The following is a 19540-nucleotide window of genomic DNA, read 5'->3' on the forward strand; positions in this document are numbered from 1 at the left end:
TCAGTACAGAGCACTTTCTAGGGAAGAGCTCACCTCAAGCATATAACTGCTGTTGAAAATAAAATATCCAGGGAAGGCAAAAAATAAGAGCATGTTCATTAATTTTTTTTTTTTTACCTGTGTACTTGTATTTTAGATTCTTCTTTGGAGTAAAACAGGCTCTTCAACTGTTGACGAGGTAATTTCTGAGTTGTAATAACTCCACGTTTTTCTATTGTATTCCCCCATTCAAGCTTGGCTGCCACAATCAGACCAAGTGTGAGGACCTTTTTTTCTTACATCTGCACTGGAACCTTAGCAGCAGACAGTAGCAGTTCCAAGTCTGTCCAAGTCTGTCAAACAGATGCATTAAATTTTTATTAGGTATAATGATTATTCTGTTAGTGTACTGATAATTTTTTTGTTTGAATGAATAAAAATAAATTGAATAATTCCACATGACACACTAATTAGTGATCTCAAGATATTTATGGAAGTTTCTACTAACTGTTTTTCGGTGTTGCTTTCTCAATTTCCTTTTTTCTTTGCTCCATCTCCCAGCGTGAATCAAAGGAAACCCCAGTCTTTAAAAATACCTCTTTTTCTGAGTTAAGTCTTTTACATTGGGATAGTCTCATCAGAATAGTACGACTGGTGTTTAATCTCAAGTATTTCTGAATATATTCTTTTATCCACAGAAATATACCTTGGAAAAAATATATAAGAGCATCTGTTCCTCCCAAACACTGAACAACAAGAGAGTTAACACACAATGGGGCAAGAAGAACCTCAAAATGAACGTGAGTACTTCTCTCTTTTCAATTTTAAAGAGGAAGATAAAATTATAACTAAGATTTAAAGATAAAATTGATAGTTGTAGTTGTGAAGATTGAATATGATGATATGGGGAGGAGAAGGTGGAAGAAAATAAGAATGACTTTGATGAAGAGAAAGGCTATAAATAGATTTGAATACATTGGGCAACAGAAATTTCCTGTAAAACATAAATTGGGCCAAGAGAGGCGTTAAAGTATATAAAAGAAAAACAAGACGGAGAGAAAGAGTAATTTGGGGAGACTCTTTTAAAGGGAAGAGAGAGAAGAAAGATATAGAAAACAGACTGACTAAGGCTCACAGTGTTTCTGAGGCTCTAACTTTTCCCCATTTTATGTTATTTTGAGAAATATATAAAACATATGCAGAAATATATAATTTTAAAATTAATGTTTCATTTTATCTCATCACCCCACCATGGCAAACTTCAATGGACCCACAATGAATAATAGTACTGAAAAAAAAGCTTTTTTATGTAACAATATGTCTTGGAGATTTTTTATGACAATACATATTGATACACATGATTGTTTTAATTGCCATATAGAATTCTATCATATGGATTCACCATAATTTAAAATACCTACTATCAACAATACACATACAAGTATTAGGTTTCAGTGTTTTTTCTGTTTCCAAAGGACTCCAATGAATATTCTTTAATATTAATAAATTCAGTTATTTCTATAAGATAAATCTCTAGAAATGAAATTGTTGTGGCACTTAGTAAAGTATATGATTGCCTAACCACTATGCTGTACACCTGAAACTAATACAAAATAATATTGAATATACACTGTAATTACAAAATGAAATAAAAAAAGTAAATTGTTGTGACAAATGTAATTCATTTAAAAACCGATAAATGTTGCTAATTTGATCTGTCTAAATGGCTTTCTAATTTCTAGTTCAGTAGCAGTATTTATTTTCTCATCTAGAGTGTTGTATTTTTAATTTACTTTTAAAAATCTGATATGTAAAAAAATCATACCATAATATTTTAGTTTACATTTCTCTGATTGAGCATATTCTTATTTGTTTAATGGCCATTTATAATTTCAACACATCAAATTTTTATCAAATTTCCTGCTCAAATTTTTGCTGTTTTCTAATTGCTTTTTAAAATTCTTTATACAGCCTGGATATTAATATTGTGACCTGATTTTTCTTCCAGGTATTCCTTTTGTTTAACATTGTTTGTTATATAGAAGTTTTAATTTTTATGTACCCAAATTATCATTTTTTATGATTTTTGAGTTTTGTGTCTTCCTTATAAAAAGTCTTTTCTATTAAAAAATAAAGTTTACATTTTATTTATTTATTTATTTATTTATTTATTTATTTATTTATTTATTAGCTCTAAAACTGATTTATTCAGGGAAAATCTTTAAACTCCCTCTACATCTAAAATACTTTGGATGATCCCATATTTAGCTTGCTCCTTGGTAGAATTAGTTTTCCTAGCTCTTGGGGCTGAGAAGGGAATAACCTAGTTGTCTTTCTTTTTGTCTTTGTAGGGGGCCAGCATTTCCAGCTAACCCTTTGGGCCATAGCTGTTGTCTTCATGTCACTTCTCGGTGCCTGCTGTATTGCAAGTTGTTTGGGTAAGTTGTTAGGAAAACTAGAGCTCTCCTTGAGTTATTTTCCCAAACAAATTTCATAAAGTTGCTCCAGATGTTTTGTTATCTTGATTTTCCTCACCATATCAACCTAAAATGCCCTCAGGATCTTTGATTTAAAATTCAGAGCTACATACTAGATCTGCTATTCTTTGATGATGGTGCCTTGTGTCAGGGAATAAAAGATGGAATTTAGACCCTTTTCTATACATTTGAAGGTTGATTGCTGTAGTAAATCATCCCTCACTTTGGACTAGAATTACAAAGGGCTGCCCCATATGAGTAAAGATTAACCAGCAAAAAAACAACCTTCAGATGGGCTGCAGTCTGGCTTTGAAAAGAATAGTTGGGAGACCCATTCTTTCTGATACCAAGACCTTGTATAAGGTTATTATAATTAAAGTAATATAGGTGCAAATATAGGCAAATAGACTAGAGGAAAAGAATAGAGAGCTTAGTTACAGATTCTGCATATATAAAGTCTTTATATAAAACAGAAGTGGATATTGCAGAGTTATAGGAAAATGTTACTTTTGTTCAATTAATGGTGTAGAGACCATTGATTATCCACATTTTAAAAATGAAATTGGTCTCCTGTCTCATATCATGTACAAAAAACCAACCCAAGGTCCTGAGCTGCTGAAACCCATTCCCTATGAATTAATGGCATAAGTGTAAAAAAATAAAAGGCCTCTGAACTGTTAAAAAAAAGTTCGGCACTATCAAATATTGATAGTGATGTGGAACAACTGGCCTTCCAATGAACTGCTGCTGTAGGGGTATAAAGAACTACACCCACTTTGGAAAAGTTTGCCGATATCACAGTTGACAATATGTATACACTATTACCAGCAATTCTACTCCTAGGCATAGACCCTGCAGAAACGCACACTTATGTGACATGGTCAAAAATGCTCAGAGCAGCGTAAGTCACAATCGGCCAACACTGGAAGTAACGCAGATGTTAACCAGAAGAATCGATAAATACCTGCCTGTGCACTAGGACAATAGATCACTTTACAGCAGTGAACATAGATAAATTATAGTTGCATGAAACAACACTGAGCAGAAGACAGAAACAAAAGAAGGCATATTGTATGATTCCATTTATATAAATTTCAAAAGCAGGCAAATCTAATCTATACGGTTTAGAGAAATGTTATCTAAGAGGTAAACTTGTGAAGCAAAACACAAAGTGATTACTTTAAAAGCCACGGCATGGTTACCTTTAAGAGAGGGAGTGGGGTGCGTCTGAGATGTGAAGGCTCCTGGGCTGTTGGCAACATTCTGTTTCTTGAGCTGGGTAGTTACCTGGAGTGTTCACTTTACAATCCATTGATACACTGTACATTTATATTTTCACTTCTTTACATTTGGTTATATTTTAAAGTAAAAATATCCAAAAGATAAATAAATGTATAAAGCTTATAAAATTTTGTAGCAATAACCCAGTGTTCACCAAAAATCTCCACTCTTCCACAAATTCTGACAGAAAAATGTGCTCAAAGGCACATGCACTAAAGGTTTGAAAAAATACCCCCCTAAAGCACAAAATGGACAATATGGTAATAAAAATATTAATGTCAACAATTTCTTCCAACCAGTTCACCTGAAGCTGCAACAAAGGAACTGCATAGGAAGAAAAGAGGGTGAGGGCCCTAACTATTAGGATAAGAGAAAGGTTAGAGCAGTCGGCTCCCATTTCCCAAATTAAGTGGTTATATAGGGAAGGGAAACCAACTTCTTTCCTCCTTGACAGTGACTCATAACTTTCTACGCTGTAAGAGAAGCACTGCAGAGTCCAGCCTACCAGGGCACCGCAGGAAGCTGACATGCATCGAAGAAAAATCAGAACTGAAAGGTACAGGTGGCAGAGACACATATGAGAATTTTTCTCGTTTCCACTTCCATTAAAATTAAAAATTTGATTTAAAGTACATCTGTAGTAAGCCAGGAGAGGCTAAAATAACATAACCTGAGAATCTGGCACAAGAGTGAGCATCAGTAATTGAGACAGAGCTATTTCTCCTCACTGTCATCAGTCGAATAACTGGAGAATGTTTAATTTAATTCCATTTGTTTTTGATTCAGACACATCATAAGGACTGTTTCCTCCCACACTTGTCTTTATCTCTTTTATTATTCTGGGAATTGTAAAGTCTCACTTAGGAGAACGGGGAAATGCTTGAGAGTTTTAGCAGGTCTTTTGCCCTTTTTGATAAAATGTCCTGTAAAGGGCTTTGTTATAAAAACACTTTAAAAGTGAATATAAATAGATGTAGGGATGTTGAAAAATGATCATCCCTTCTAAGAGAATATGTTGTAATTTTCTTATTGTCATTACATGGTTCCAATACTTAGAAGATATTTAGAAATGTAATTAAGACTGTTTTTAAAGGGAGAACAGGATGATTTTGGTATCATTCCCATAAATGATAACTGGATACTAGGTAGTTATGCAATCTGCTACAGATGAATGCTTCTTTGTAACTAATTTTCATTTCCATATTCTCATAAGGAGACACCTGGAATTGTTGTCCTGTTGGCTGGAGAGCCTTCCAGTCCAACTGCTATTTTCCTCTAAATGACAGCAAGACATGGGCGGAGAGTGAAAGGAACTGCACAGGGCTGGGGGCTCACCTGGCCACCGTCAGCACAGAAGACGAGCAGGTAGGGTGCGAGGCTCCCATCAGTTTCTCTGCTCGTTTGGACCTCTGCAGGGAGGACTTTCTCTGCTCTGCCATGCCTCTGTGTCTTCGCTTCATCTGTTCCATCTGCCTGGAAAACCTTTTCTTCCTTTCTTATTGTCTTCCTATGATCAACTTCGTCAGGCCTTTCCAGATTTCATTCCTGTAGCATTTCCTCCAGAAAACTACCCTGACCATGTTCCCTCCTCCAACCTCCCTGTTCTAAGTTGGAGGTATTTCTGTGGTACTTTGTGCACGGTGTGGTCATGGCACTTACTGCAGTGTCCTGCAATTGTCTGCGTAATACTCCGTCTCTTCCAAGGATTCCTACTGTGTAGAGGGCTGGGGCCATGCCTTGCTCATCTGTGCAGCTCCAGTGTCCTGCATAGTGCTAGGCTATCTGGCTAGGTTTTAATAACTGTTTGGTGAGTAAGTGAATAAATGAATGGTTGATCAAGGCTGAAACAGCTACAGAATAAAGCATAGGAAACATAATTCAGATGTATGGTTATAATTTTAAATAAGAAAATCTTAACGTAAAAATTGAAATTTATTTTCTCATGTAATATATTTCCATATATGTACCATGACTCACATTCTACCTTTTTATTGATCAAAAGGGTTCCCTAGAGTATTCTGTTTTCATGGCCTTGTGATCTGTAGGCTGAATGTTTGAATAAAATGGGATTAATAAAATAGATAAACAATTAAAGAAGAAAATTTTAAAAACAAAAGTTCCTGGTAATTTGGTCTTATTAAGCATTTGCTAAGTGATTTGCAAGTAGATCTCAGTTAATCTGCACAATAACTCTATGAAGTAGTGGCGTTGTCTCTTTTGAAGATAAGAAAACTAGGGTTTGGTGAGATTAAAACACTTAACATTACATGGTAAACAGCAGAGGCAGGATACGAAAACAGATCTGCCTGATGCCAAAACTTTTGTGCTTAACTAGTAATCTATTTGACCTCTTTCCTCTTTTCCTAACATAGCATCTATCACATTATAAATACAAATATATTTATAAGAATTAACTTTTTTTATACAGAACTTTATTATTCAATTTTTGGATACACGATTTTCATATTTCCTGGGACTTTCAAGTGAGAATCCTAAAGGCCAGTGGCAATGGGTGGACAGGATGCCATTTAACCCACATATGGTGTGAGTATATTGACTGGGGTGAAAGAGCTTTACTTGCAAAGGTGGGAAGAAGGCAGCAAGCAGAATTCCTTTTTGGGTGGAGCATGCCAATGCAAAAGTGCTTGCTCAGCACCATGTGTTGAGTATCCTCTATACTAGTATGCTACTACTATAGCTGTATTGGACAGTGCAGCTCTAAATTTCTCACTTAGAGGCCTTTAGGGGCATTTTCTCTGCGTTGTCCCCTCACACACACACACACACACACACACACACACATCTGTGTGTGTGTGTGTGCTGCATATACTTTTTTTCATTTCAGGTTCTGGCATAAGGGTCAACCCAACAACCATCAGAAAGAAAATTGTGTTGTTCTTGCTAATGACCAAAACAAATGGGCCTGGAATAATTTTTCTTGTAACTTTGAGGCATGTAGGATTTGTAAGAAACCTGGAACAGTACTCATCTGAAAGCTACAAAGGGGTTCTTGTGATGAGGACAGAGAAGAACCCATTAGACTAGGGCAAGAATGTACATGCTTCATTGGAACAGAGAAAACATACTAGGTCATAGAACATTTTCAGTCATAATGGCCTTATTTATTTTGTTTAATTCAGTCATGATAATGTGTTTTGTATGGTGTTTTAGTGGAAAAAAGAATCTCTTCTATGAAAATCACTTTTCATTAACTTTGCTTTCTTAGTAACATTTCAAAGAATTTACTTCTCAATTGGTGTGCATTTATGACACATTGAACAGAATGGCCTGGGTGGTTCAATGTTTTAGTTATCTCTTCCTGTTACAAATCGTAACTCTTAAAATTTAGTGGGGTATTCACTTTATAAGGTATACACATGTTGCATCACTATATTGTACACCTGAAACAAATATAACCAATATATAAGATTGTATACCAACTATACTTAAATTTAAAAAAATTTACAGGAAGGATATTCCAACTGGTAGTGGTACATCATTTTTTAACCCAAATATCACAAACCCTTTAAAATTTTTAAAAAATATGTTTTCATTGATTTTTTTAGAGAGAGAGGAAGGGAGAGGGATAGAAAGATAGAAACATAATTGAGAGAGAAACATCAATATTGGCTGCCTCCTGCACACACCCTACTGGGGATTGAGCCCGAAATCTGGGCATGTGCCCTCACCAGGAATCAAACCAGTGACTTCTTGGTTCATGGGTTGACGCTCAAGCACTGAGCAACACCAGCCAGGCTAAAGTTTTTAAACAATACTTTTATTGTTTGATGCTTCATTTTCAGATTTTTTTCATAGTATTAGTCATTAGATTGACATTTCATGAGAAAAATATAGAATAGTTCTGAATTATGGCATGGCAGAGGTAGAAAAAAAATGTCTATCTACCTTTAAAACAGTTACTTTTTACTGTATCCTAAATGCCTTCCCAAAGCAGGGAGTCTTAAGCCGACTGATTGATATTGATTGAGTTTTTGAGTGGAAAATCCCTTACAGGCCACCTTAAGCAAACTCCTTCAATTCTGTAGCTGAGGAAATGAAAACCTTGGGAAGCCAAAGAGCTCACCTCCGCATTGCTAGTTCATGAGAGAGCCAGACCTATGGCTCAGATCTAAGAGGTGAAATGCATTCTCTTTGTTATTACAGGATAGTTACTGGGGATGACTTGGCCTCTTGGTTAACAGATAGATAAAAGCTCCTAATTATTTGAAGTAACATTTTATTGGTGTTTCTATTTTTAATATGAACCATATTTTCTATCTATTTGTGTAAATTGTTAGTATTGTTTCTTTGAAGCTATAAAGCTATAGTTCGAACTGGCAAGGAAGTCATTTTAAAAACTGAAAATTTTGTTTTTGTGATTTATGTATTATTAATTGTGGAGCAATCACATCCAACATCAACAAAATATGGTGGTCATTCTTAAAATTCTCAACTTGTTGATGTTTCCTGGATCTAAGCTAAAAAATCTCAAGCAACAGCTTTTTAACCTAACTTTCTTATCCCTATTTTTAAAAACAGTATTTTGCGAATTAGCGATTTTCTGAGTTTGGAATATTTGTGTTTGATTGGTTGATTCCATTCATGTGTATATGTCTGCATTTAAAGCTGATACTTTTAACTAGTGCTAAGTGACTTTAATTGTTTGCCATATTTACTAAATTACAAAATCTACAAAACCCTGTTGAAATAACTTTTTGTAAATGCTAATAGGCTTTGTATAGTTAATATTATTCATTTTTATTTGTATAAAATTGTATGTTGGTAGAGATTCAGTTGTCAATAAAATGTGACCCCTTTGTGATTTTTTTTCTTTGTTAATCCTCACCTGAGGATGTTTTTTCCATTGCTTTTCAGAGAGAGTGGAAAGGAGAGAGGGAGAGAGGGAGGGAGAGAGGAAGGGAGAGAGAGAGAAAGAGGAACACCGAAGCGAGAGACACATCGATTGGTTGCCTCCCAACCAGGACTGGGGATCGGGCCTGCAACAGAGGTAGTGCCCTTGGCCAAAATCGAACCCAGGACCCTTCAGACTGCAGGCCGATGCTCTAGCCACTGGGCCCAACCGGCTAGGGCCCCTTTGTGATTTTATACATCTATATGTACATCATTTTTCACCACCTCCATCGCTGCCACCATAGACCAGCCACCATCTCCTTGCCTGGATTACTGCAGTTGCCTTCTGATTGGTATTCCTGTTTCCACCCTTAGCCTCTTTCATTCTGTTCTCAGCACTCGTGGCATCTTTCCTGTTCATCAAAATTTATTGAAGACAGCTGATAGTAATTTTTAAAAAATAGATGCTAATTAGTTTAGTGCATGTGGTAGTTAGTCCTAGAGGTTTGAAACACTTAAAGAAATTTAAATAGTTTTCACCTTAGAAAAAGTAATGTGGTAAATGTTTTAAAAGGCAAACAGTAAAAACATAAATAAAAATATAAAGTAAATTTCTCCTCCACCATGAACTCCAGTCCTCTAAATGCTTCTTCAGAGTAACTATATGGGAATCAGGAGTTGGCAGAAAACAGCTATTTTTAATTTATGAACCCGATAGAAGAATTTGGTTTTTAAAACAATGTATATATATATATATATATATATATGTACCTAGTATACAAACTTATTGATGTAATTAATATTAACATTTAACAATTAACATATTTAAATGTTAACATTTGATATTAAAAAGAGATGGTTAAGGATCACCTGATAAAATCAATAAACCATACAGTGTAAAAATTTAACAAATAACAAAGAAAAGGAATTTTCCATAGAGGGTCTACTCCAAACCTATAGCAACCATTATATTTAATGGTAAATCATTAAAAGGATTTTCTTTAAAGTCAAGAATAAAACAAGGATGCTCACTTATAGCAACTTCTATGCATTAATATATTGGTAGTCCTAATTAGCTTAGTATGATCAGAACAGGAAAGGGAAAAAAACACCCCTATCATTATTTGCAGACCAGAATTGTCCAAAGGAAATATAAAGCAAGCCAAAAATATGAGTCATATATGCTTAATTTTTCCAGTAACCACATCAAAAAAAGTCATCTAATCATTTATTTAAGCCATTATATATCCAAAATATTATCATTTTAGCATGTAATCACTATACAAATTATTAGTGATATATTTTACTTTTATTTCCAATTTAGTCATCCAAAATCTGGTGTGTATTTTACACTTCCCAGCATATCTCAACTAGGACTAGTGCTCAATGCTCAGTGACTAGAGACCTGGATAGCTAAGTATATAGGTAATATAATTGTCTACATAGAAAATATAAGGGAATCTCTACCTAAAGTGTTACCAAAGATATTTGCAGAGTTTAGCAATGGTTTTGAGTAAATAATCAATATACAAAGACCAACAATATTCTTATATAATACCTGGAAAATAGAGAAAATGTATTTTTATATGAAATATTACACTTACAACAGCAATAAAACTACAGAGTGTCCCAAAAAATGTATACACACTTTGAGTAATTATAAAGGCAGTGTTTATTAAAATACATTTTATTTTCAAAATGTAATAGAATCTACAGACATTGTGTGTATACATTTTTGGGGGATACCCTGTATAAGATACCCAAGAAAAAATGACCAAGTGTGCAAGTTTTATAGACAAACTCGATTGCAAGACCTGTAAGCCAACTTGCTGGGGCTTGGCTCTTTGACATCCCTCACCCCGCAGTGTGCCCTGTGGCTCCTCCAGTTGGTCCTTCTACTTGGGATTACACACCTGTGACCCTCAAATTAGCTCCAGCTTCCACACTTTGGGCCAGTTTGTCAGTCACCAGGATGGCCTCTGGAATCCAATAGGTCCCCCCACCCTTACTAGGCTTTCTGCCCGCACCTTTCCCCTTACACAGACACACCCCACTCAGGTCCTACATCCCTGTGGAGGTAACTACGCAGCCCTCTCCCCACCTTCACCCCCACACATACATGTATGCATATGTAAAAGCTACCTTGCTCTGCACCATCTGATGGACAATTTTGGGACTGTATTGTTGGGAAAGGGGACTGGGAAAAAGAAAATAGAAGAGCAAGAACATTTTATATGATTCTTCATAAGTTCTATTTACTTCAGAGGGACCTTCAGGAAATAAGTTTTGGTGCTAACTTAGAAAGCCTGAAATATTCTTGAAGTTTCAGAATTCTTTAATTTCACTTCAATTTGTTATTTGTTAAAATTAAGTAATTTAATATTTTCAAAGCATCATCTGTTGTATTATTCCTTCTGTGTGTGTGTGTATTTTATGTTTCGTCCTATACGCTCTTCCTCTTCACTGAAGGGAAGACTTCACAGCTTCTCTTGGCGAGCTCCGACTGCCAGCGTCGCTACTCTTACCCTTTGAGGCCATTGTTCAGTAAAATAAAGGTTACTCGAGTACAAGCACTTCAATACCAGGACGGGTGACCTGATAATGTGTATGTAGTGTGGGGACAGGACATGGACAAAGGGATGACTCATGTCTGGGCAGGACAGAGTGGGTTGGTGTGAGATTTTCATTACACTTCTCAGAACAGTGAGCAATTTAAAACCTAGGAGTTGTTTCCCTATATTCTTACCAACACTGGCTATTTCCTTTTTCTTTTGTGTGTGTGTTTTTTTTTTCCATCACCACTTATCACCCTTATACACTCTTCCACCTCCTTGGAATTTTGCTCTTGGATATGTTTTTTTAAAGTATGACAATATAGACATAGGTAAGAAAGTAGTGACATTAATTTCCTCCATGAAGGGGGGGCAGGCTGGCTGGGGAGTGTGGAGAAAGAATGGGGATTATAAGAAAGAGGGGAGACCTTTTACTTTATACCCTCTTTTACATTTGGGTTTTGAACCATGTGAATGAGTTACTCAGTTTTAAAAAATAAGACTTAAAAAGGGGACGTCAAAAAATAAATAAATAAAACTTATGAATCGCTTATTTTTTAGAATTTTTCATTTAATATTTTTGGACCGAGGTTGACTGCAGGTAACCGAAACCATGGAAAGCAAAACCACAGATAAGGAGATTAGAAATAGATAAATAGATGATAGATAGATACACACACACACATATATATGTATATCCCTTCATCTTCCCATTCTGCCACTTAACCTTTGAAGTTATAGGAAGTTTTTGTATTTCAATATTGAAATAAAATTTAAAATAATCAAATTATAGCTACCTATAGGAAAATGAAAATGAACAACAAAAAAATCTCCATATGTCTTTCAATGTTTTCTCATTGATGTTTATGATTTTAAAAAGGGAATTAAAGAGTTTAAAATATATTTATTGGATTACTTTTAGGTAAAAAAAACTTTTGGTTTAAAAGAGTAGTGATTTCAAAACCACAGATCATCACTTATGCCTAAGAGAAATAGAGATTTATAAAGAAAGAGTGTATATTATATTTACCTGTTCAGTTGGATTTTTCCATTCAATATTTACACATTGATTTCAATGTATGAATTTTGAGGGTCTCTTTATGGTGCTGTGTGCAAGAAACACGGTTTCCAGAAAAGCTGCCAAGTCATTTATATATTCTTGAGTAACCGTATCAGTGTTGCTGGAATATTATGCAATAAGTGGATAGGCTAGAGGTAGAAAAGTGTCGAGCCGAATGTGCTCTTAGGATAATTAGACTATTGAACTCTGGCCCTGGCTGAGCAATAGATACAAGTTCAGGTGAGATCCAGTTAGTCGATGGAAGAGAATAGAGAGAAAAGGGAGTCCGGGTGGGTAGACTGGATGACAGTCTGGAGCTGAAGGTCAGCATGGCCTTTCCCTAACAAGGTGCAGTAAGAGCCTTTGGCCTGAAAGTCCACCCCAGTTTTTTGAGTAAGAATAAGTTTCATGACTTGAAGAAGTTTATTACTCCTTGTACCAAAGAGCATATTGAGGATATATGCTTGGGCAGGGGAGTAAAAAGACAGTACGAAATAAAGAAGTGAAGGCAGACTTTTCAGGAGCTAGAAAGAAAAGCCGACACAGAGCCTGAGTTCAGACGATCGTTCAAAGGCACCTTCCAAAATCCTCTTTTTTGTTGAACAACTTGCTCTCTGTCCCTGTATTTTTTTTTTTTAATATATCTTTATTGATTTCAGAGAGAGGAAAGAAGAGCGAGAGAGAGAGAGAGAGAAACATCCATGATGAGAGAGTCATTGATCGAGCCCCCAACCCGGGCATGTGCCCTGACCGGGAATCGAACCCCGATCCCCTGGATCCTAGGTCGAAGCTCAACCGCTGAGCCACGTCTGGCCAGGCTGTCAACTGTATTTTTTTAAAATCCTCACCCAAAGATATGTGTGTTTTTTTGCTTTTATTTATTTTTTCTAAATATATTTTATTAATTTGAGAGAGAGAAAAAGGAAGAGAGAGAGAGGGAGAAACACCAATGAGATACATCCATTTGCTGCCTCCTGCAACCCCCCCCCCCCAGTGGGGATTGAGCCCACAACTCAGCCATGTGCCCTGACTGGGAATCAAACTGGTGAACTCTTGGTGCATGGGACAACACTCATCCAACTGAGCCACACTGGCCAGGGTTTTTTGCTTTTAGAGAGTGAGGAAGGAAGAGGGTGGGAGGGAGAAAAACACTGATGTGAGAGAGAAACATCAATTAGTTGCCTATGCATGCCCCGACCAGGATCGAACCCCAAACCCAGGCATGTGCCTGACCAGGAATTGAACCCTCAATCCTTCAGTGCATGTAACGATGCTCCAACCAACTGAGCTGCACAGGCCAGGGCTCTGTCCTTGTATTTTCATATAAATTCTCACAAATGAAGCAAATGTACCAAGAAGAGCATCTCTGTCCTCATAGCATTTACTAGAGAATTACTTGGTAAATTCTGAAAAGAAGGCCTGAGAGACTAATATAGAGAAAAATGAACTTCAGTCATTGTAACATTCAAAACTACTTCTTTTTATTTACATCAAAGCAGCAAACACTTCTGAAGACCTTCTGAAGTGCAATGCACATGTTTGTCATGTGGGGTTGTGGCTGTGTTCACACTCTTGATCCTGCTCATGCATACATGTAATTTATGTCTTCTGTTCTTAAAGGATTTTCTTTGTTCAAAATATTTTTTTCTGACGTTTCACAAATCCGAAATAAATTGAAGAAACAGGGTATATCATTCCAATTTTTCTTAGGGTTTTTAGAGTCTCTTATGGAGGCACAGTCCTCCAGTGCAATTATGTTGTTGGGCTCCCCTGAGTCCCAGAAGCTGAAAAAAAAAAAAATGACATAGGAGATTTTAAATCCCAGCTACAAGAGGTAAAGTGACTTAATATACTAGGCAAGTTACATTTGCGTCATTTAACTTCACAACACTTTTTTGAGGTAGATACTAAAATCTCTATTTTATTGACAAAGAAAAGGGATCTCAGAACAGCTACGCATCTAAGTCATAGGCTTTGTGATTAGTGAAGCTGAACTGGATCTTTCTGCCTTTCCCTTCTGTCATGCTCCCTCATAGACTAGACCCCAAATGAGAGGTTACAGGAACAACTGATGGATTTGTTTTCTTTGCACTCATATGTCGTATCACATTTGGTTCCCTTTATTCTACGCACAGATTGTATTAACTTAGGTGCACCCTTCAATGGTGTCACAGTGTTGTAGTGAAGCAACCTTTAAAAGTATCAGAGCATGTGGGCTATACTCTTAGAACTGATTGAAGCTCCCCTGACCTCTCATTTCCTCAAATGCTAAGTGAAGTAATAATATTGATGTATCTCAGGTGCAACTTAGGTTAAATGAGATAATGAATGAGATTAAAACTTTGAAAACTCCAAAATGCTGTTCTTTAATGCTGTAAAGCCACTATTAAGGGGAAAAGGAATGTTATCAAGGGTGTTTTCCTTTTTTCACTTCATAAGAATCTTCTGTCTTTTTCAAATCACTGTTTTTGTCTCATTTATTAGAGTTTGGGGGCATAAGACTCTGAATTCCACACTTTGTCCCTGTTGCATTTCCAAAGTTTTAGTATTCAGTTCTACTCCTCTTTTCATGTTCATCTATTCCCCTTTATATTTGAGACAGTCTTAGGAAACGAGAGCAAGAGGATGGTCCTGAATACATCTCATGGAACAGAAGGAGGTTCTGAGAACACCCCTCAACAATGGGCTAACTTTAGGATGTGGGGTAGCGTTAAATTCTCCTACAAGAAGGAAATTACCTCAGAGACTTCATGAAAGGTGTGCCATCTATCCACTTCCACTGACCATCAACCTTCTGTTTTGTCAGTCCAATAAAAAATTCTCTCTCTTTAGGTTTCACATGGAAAAGGAATTCCTATGGAAAATACACAGTCCAAAAAAGTTATTTATTTCAATTCTAAACAAAAAAGTGATAGATTCATGGCCCTGAAATATTAAGATCATGGGGGATTATATTCTGATTTTTTAAATTGTGGTAAAAATATACACAACATTAAATTAAACCAACAAAAAAGAACCTTCGACAAAAGAGTTTCTCAATAGTTTACTGTTATTTGTAGCAAAATATACTGTATAGTTTAGCACAAAGCATTATTAATCACAACCTAAAGGTAATGGACACTGTTTGTTTCCTCCCTTTCAAGTAGGTTTATAAGCACAGTGGTCTCTCTAAAATGGGCCTCCACCTCCTTTTTTTCTGCCTTACTAAGGAACTAACATGGACATTTCTTTTTTTCTTAGGCTCTTCTAGAAATGAAAATAAAGTAGGTATTGACTTTCAGAAATAGTAAGATGCATTTCATTAATTCATTGAACATAACTGTGGTCCAAACACTGTACACATGTATGGAAAATGTGATGGATCATGTGGGGAATGCTACCCTGACACCCAGGGAGGCTGTACTTCAATTACCTGTTCCTCCTGTGTGTTGATAACCACCAGATGAGCTCTCATGTCTGAGCAGTTTTTTACACTTTCTGACCAGGTCATGGTGTTAGTAGAAAAAAAGTAGCAGCTAGATTGAAAATGTACCCATCTCAATGGACAGCAATGCTTGGCTGAACCTAGGAGGAGAGAAGTTTCCATGAATGTCCCATATAAACTAAGTAAGAAAACAGAAAGTTTCATCTAGCCCCATGAAGTCTATCATTTATAGTCAGAAGCCTTGGAACACTTTGTTCACCCCACCCCCTATCACATCTTACTATCTAAGACCTTAAATAATTCCTGTGTCAATAGACACACACATAAATATTCTTATCTTTTGAAATATAATCCTTATTTTCTAGCTATGCCATATATACTATCTCAGTTATGCTATTGATATAGCACCCTCTTAGCTGTTTTTAGATTGCCAAGTTCAGAGAAAGTTATGCATTTTATCTGTGACCTCTAAGCAACCATCTCTCATGTTGCCCAAAGAATGTACATTCAACAAAATCTCCAAATTGGTTGTACAGGTGGGCTAAATTTCTTAGAATTATAGAATTGAAGCCTTTAAACTTTATTAAAAATAAATACTCCAGTCTCTCTCAATTTAATGGTGAGGAAATTATAGCCCAAAGAAGGAAGTGTCATATTGCATTTTTCTAAGACTTGGAACAAGGCTATACATAAGAGCGTACAGAGTATATTTCTGAGGTATTTCCAGATTCCTTATTCTATACACTTTTTCCCTGCACTTCATTTTGGAAGCAGGTGATGAATTTTAAAGAAATGTGCACTCCTGGGTATATCACTGTTTTCTAGATTTACTGTTCAGGTATATACCTCAAATTTATTCTAAAAGTTTGCTATAATGTCCCCAAGATTTCCTCTCCAGTGCTAATTGCATTTCCTGACTCCTTAACCAACTCTCATCCTTCTATTACAGTACAAGTAAGATTTTCCATTTTGGTTTTGAAAAACATGACCTAGTCCAACTACTTTACCCTAAAATCAATCTAGAAGCCAAAAAATATTGATATGTAAAATGTGATGTTCAAATTTGAGGAATATTATACCTGAATCATTATTGTAGCAGTTGAATTCCATGAACTCCTGGACATTTTTCTCATCGCAGAGTTGAAAGATGTGATAAGTCACTGTAAGGACAGGGGCACAGTTAATGTTTATTGCTCTTTTGATAAAATTAATTTTATCATTTTTGTATTTAAACAGAATTGCCAACAATTATTGTATTTTCTTACTATCTATTTTTCCTTCTACATGGAACGGCAATGAGATTTATGTAAAGAAAGAAGAGGGAATTTACATTTTAGGATTTTCCTAATTTATAAAAATGAATGCACTTTAATTCAGGCCCATAGGCCCAGAGAAAACAAATGTATTAGCATTCTCTCTTATGCCAAGAGAGAATGTCTTATGTCTAACCCTCTCTATCCTTCCTTCCAAAAAGTGATCTGTCATGTTTCTGGCTAGGATCTCATAGAAAGGGCTACACTAATGAATGATAGGGGCACAAAGGAGAATACACAAGGCCACCAAGGAGATGAAAAATTTCTACCATAAAAAATGCATCACAGGTCACTGAAATTTGGTAACAGTTCTATACTAGTTGGAGCTTCTGCTTGAGGAATAACCTAGAGATAAAAGGGGGGGGGAGGGGAATAGAAATATTTTTAATGGGAGAAGAGAGCCCACAGGCAGCAAGGAAGAATTTGCTCCTAATATTCACCAGAGAGATTGAGTTTGACCTTCAGAACTCACCAACACATCTGGTAATAAAACAGGCACTGAGAAGTAGGACGGAGATCCCAGCAGCAGTCCATAAGAACCCTTGGGAAGAGAAGCATCCTCTCTCTGTAGAAAGACACAAATATGGTCAATCTTCCCCAAGCAAGAGGAATAAGACATTCTTACTTAACCTTACATATTTCCTTCCACTTGTAGTGTCTATTTTGAGTAATTCTCAAACATTTAGTATATATCAGAATTATTTGGAGGGCTTGTTAAAACACAGGTTACAGGACCTCACCCCCAGGGTTAATTCAGTTAGAGCTGGTATGGAATCAACAAGTTCCCAGGAGCTGCTGATGCTGCTGGTCTGGGGACCACACTTTTAAAAACCACTAGAGTAATGCATTACTAATTTTAAGACAGATTCATGAAGTTGAACAGATGTGCAGTTTTTCCTTTCCTAAGTCAGCCCCCCTTCATTCCCTATCTTTCTCCCTTTTCCCTCTCACCCTCTGTTTTTCTTCTCTCACTCTTGCTCTCCTCTTTTTAGCACTTGGTTTTCCAAGCCCTTTGTAAATCAATCATATAAAACGTTGAATTCATCTAGTAGTTCCTCTCTCCCCGCTTCCCAATACACATATTACAGACAAGGAAAGTGAATTCCGGAGAAGTGAAGTGCCTTACCCTACAGGACACAGTGAATCACAGAGAGGGTAGAAGCAGAAGTCCGGCAGCTCTCCCTGAACTCAAACCCAGTGACCTTCCCAGTATAACACATACTCTTCTAACCATTCCTTTCTTTTCCTCTGCTTCATTCTCTCTTTTTTTACTTTACTGTATGTTTTTCTATAGTCCTATCCTTTAACATATTTATCACCTCTCCCCCCAAAAAATATCTATGAAAGAAAAAGAAGAACTGCAAATTTTACCTGTGCACTGTGATTCAGATGATTTGAGTGGATTCATTTTTTTTCTTTCACTTTTTCTCTCTTCCCCTTCTTCTCTTTCTCTCTCCTCAGTTTCTAAGTCCAAGGGTATTTTGTTGGTAAGTTTCAAGGAAAAGGAATCTTGAAGAATGAACACTTTATCTCTATTTTAGGGAGTTCAACCCCAGGACATAAGAATATTAACTTGTTTGGTGGCTGTGTGTTCGAGTCAGGATTTCCTTTCTTGCATAAGGAGGACAAGGCAGTTTACTGGAAAACAAGTCAGTGTCCTCACTCCAGGCAACAACAAAATGGGGAAATGATGAAATAGTATCAGCAGAAGTAGCCTGGCCATGGGGAAATACGAGTGGCTTCAAAAACATTGTTTTGTTTGGGCAGTTAAAATTTCTCTGCTTCCAGGCCTTACTCATCCCTCAGTGTGTCCTTGACACTTGTGGGGCCCACCTCCGCACTCCCAATCTCACTTTTAGTCTTTACTACTACACAATTGTTAACGGAAAAGGAGACAAACTCCAAATCTTCAGAGCACTTAGCACAAAGCTGGGCGCACAGTGTAAGCATTTATAATGTAGCAATGTGAGTTTCTTTTCATCTCTTATGTTTTTTCTTCATCCTTCGTTTGCAGTTCTTGAACAGCTCCAACAAGGGATAAATATCCAAAATATATAAAAAACTCATACAACTCAACACCAAAAAACAAACAACCCAATCAAAAACGGGGCAAAGAACCTGAATAGACACTTCTCCCAATAAGACATACAAATTGCCAACAGGTATATGAAAAGATGCTCAACTTCACTAGCTATTAGAGAAATGCATATCAAAACTACAGTGAGATACCACCTCATACCTGTTAGAGTGGCTGTTATCAACGACACAAGTAATAATGTGTGGGAAAGGCTGTGGAGAAAAAGAAACCCCCTTCACTGCTGGTGGGAATATAAGTTGGTACAGCCTCTATGGAGAACAGTATGGAGGCTCCTCAAAAAATTCAGAATAGTTAGTTACCATATGACCCAGCAACCCCTCTTCTGGGTACCTATCCAAAAAATTTGAAAACATTTATTCACAAAGGTATGCGCACCCCTATGTTCATTACAGCATTATTCACAGTGGCCAAGATGTGGAAACAAATGAAATATCCCTCAATAGATGATTGGAAAAAGATGTGGTGCATATAAACAATGGAATACTACTCAGTCATAAGAAAAGAT

At 36.4% G+C, this 19540-nt stretch overlaps 2 protein-coding genes across 2 annotated transcripts; one reads left to right on the top strand and one right to left on the bottom strand.

Annotated features, from left to right (window-relative positions):
• The first annotated feature begins 751 nt into the window (after window positions 1-751).
• Window positions 752-6895, top strand: CLEC4D (C-type lectin domain family 4 member D). Its single transcript, XM_016221720.2, has 6 exons — window positions 752-779; window positions 2331-2417; window positions 4192-4293; window positions 4951-5102; window positions 6166-6281; window positions 6583-6895. Exons 1-6 carry the CDS (start codon window positions 752-754, stop codon window positions 6728-6730), a joined length of 633 nt encoding a protein of 210 aa, XP_016077206.2. The 3' UTR covers window positions 6731-6895.
• A 6882-nt stretch (window positions 6896-13777) lies between these two features.
• On the bottom strand, window positions 13778-18345 carry CLEC4E (C-type lectin domain family 4 member E). The gene is made up of 6 exons (XM_016221769.2): window positions 18309-18345; window positions 17410-17502; window positions 16704-16784; window positions 15613-15764; window positions 14939-15054; window positions 13778-13984 (listed from the first exon to the last, which is right to left on the bottom strand). Exons 1-6 carry the CDS (start codon window positions 18343-18345, stop codon window positions 13783-13785), a joined length of 681 nt encoding a protein of 226 aa, XP_016077255.2. The 3' UTR covers window positions 13778-13782.
• Window positions 18346-19540: the final 1195 nt, after the last annotated feature.

The sequence above is a fragment of the Miniopterus natalensis genome, chromosome 2 (genome assembly GCF_054644295.1).
Source record: "Miniopterus natalensis isolate mMinNat1 chromosome 2, mMinNat1.hap1, whole genome shotgun sequence".
Taxonomy (NCBI): Eukaryota; Metazoa; Chordata; class Mammalia; order Chiroptera; family Miniopteridae; genus Miniopterus; species Miniopterus natalensis.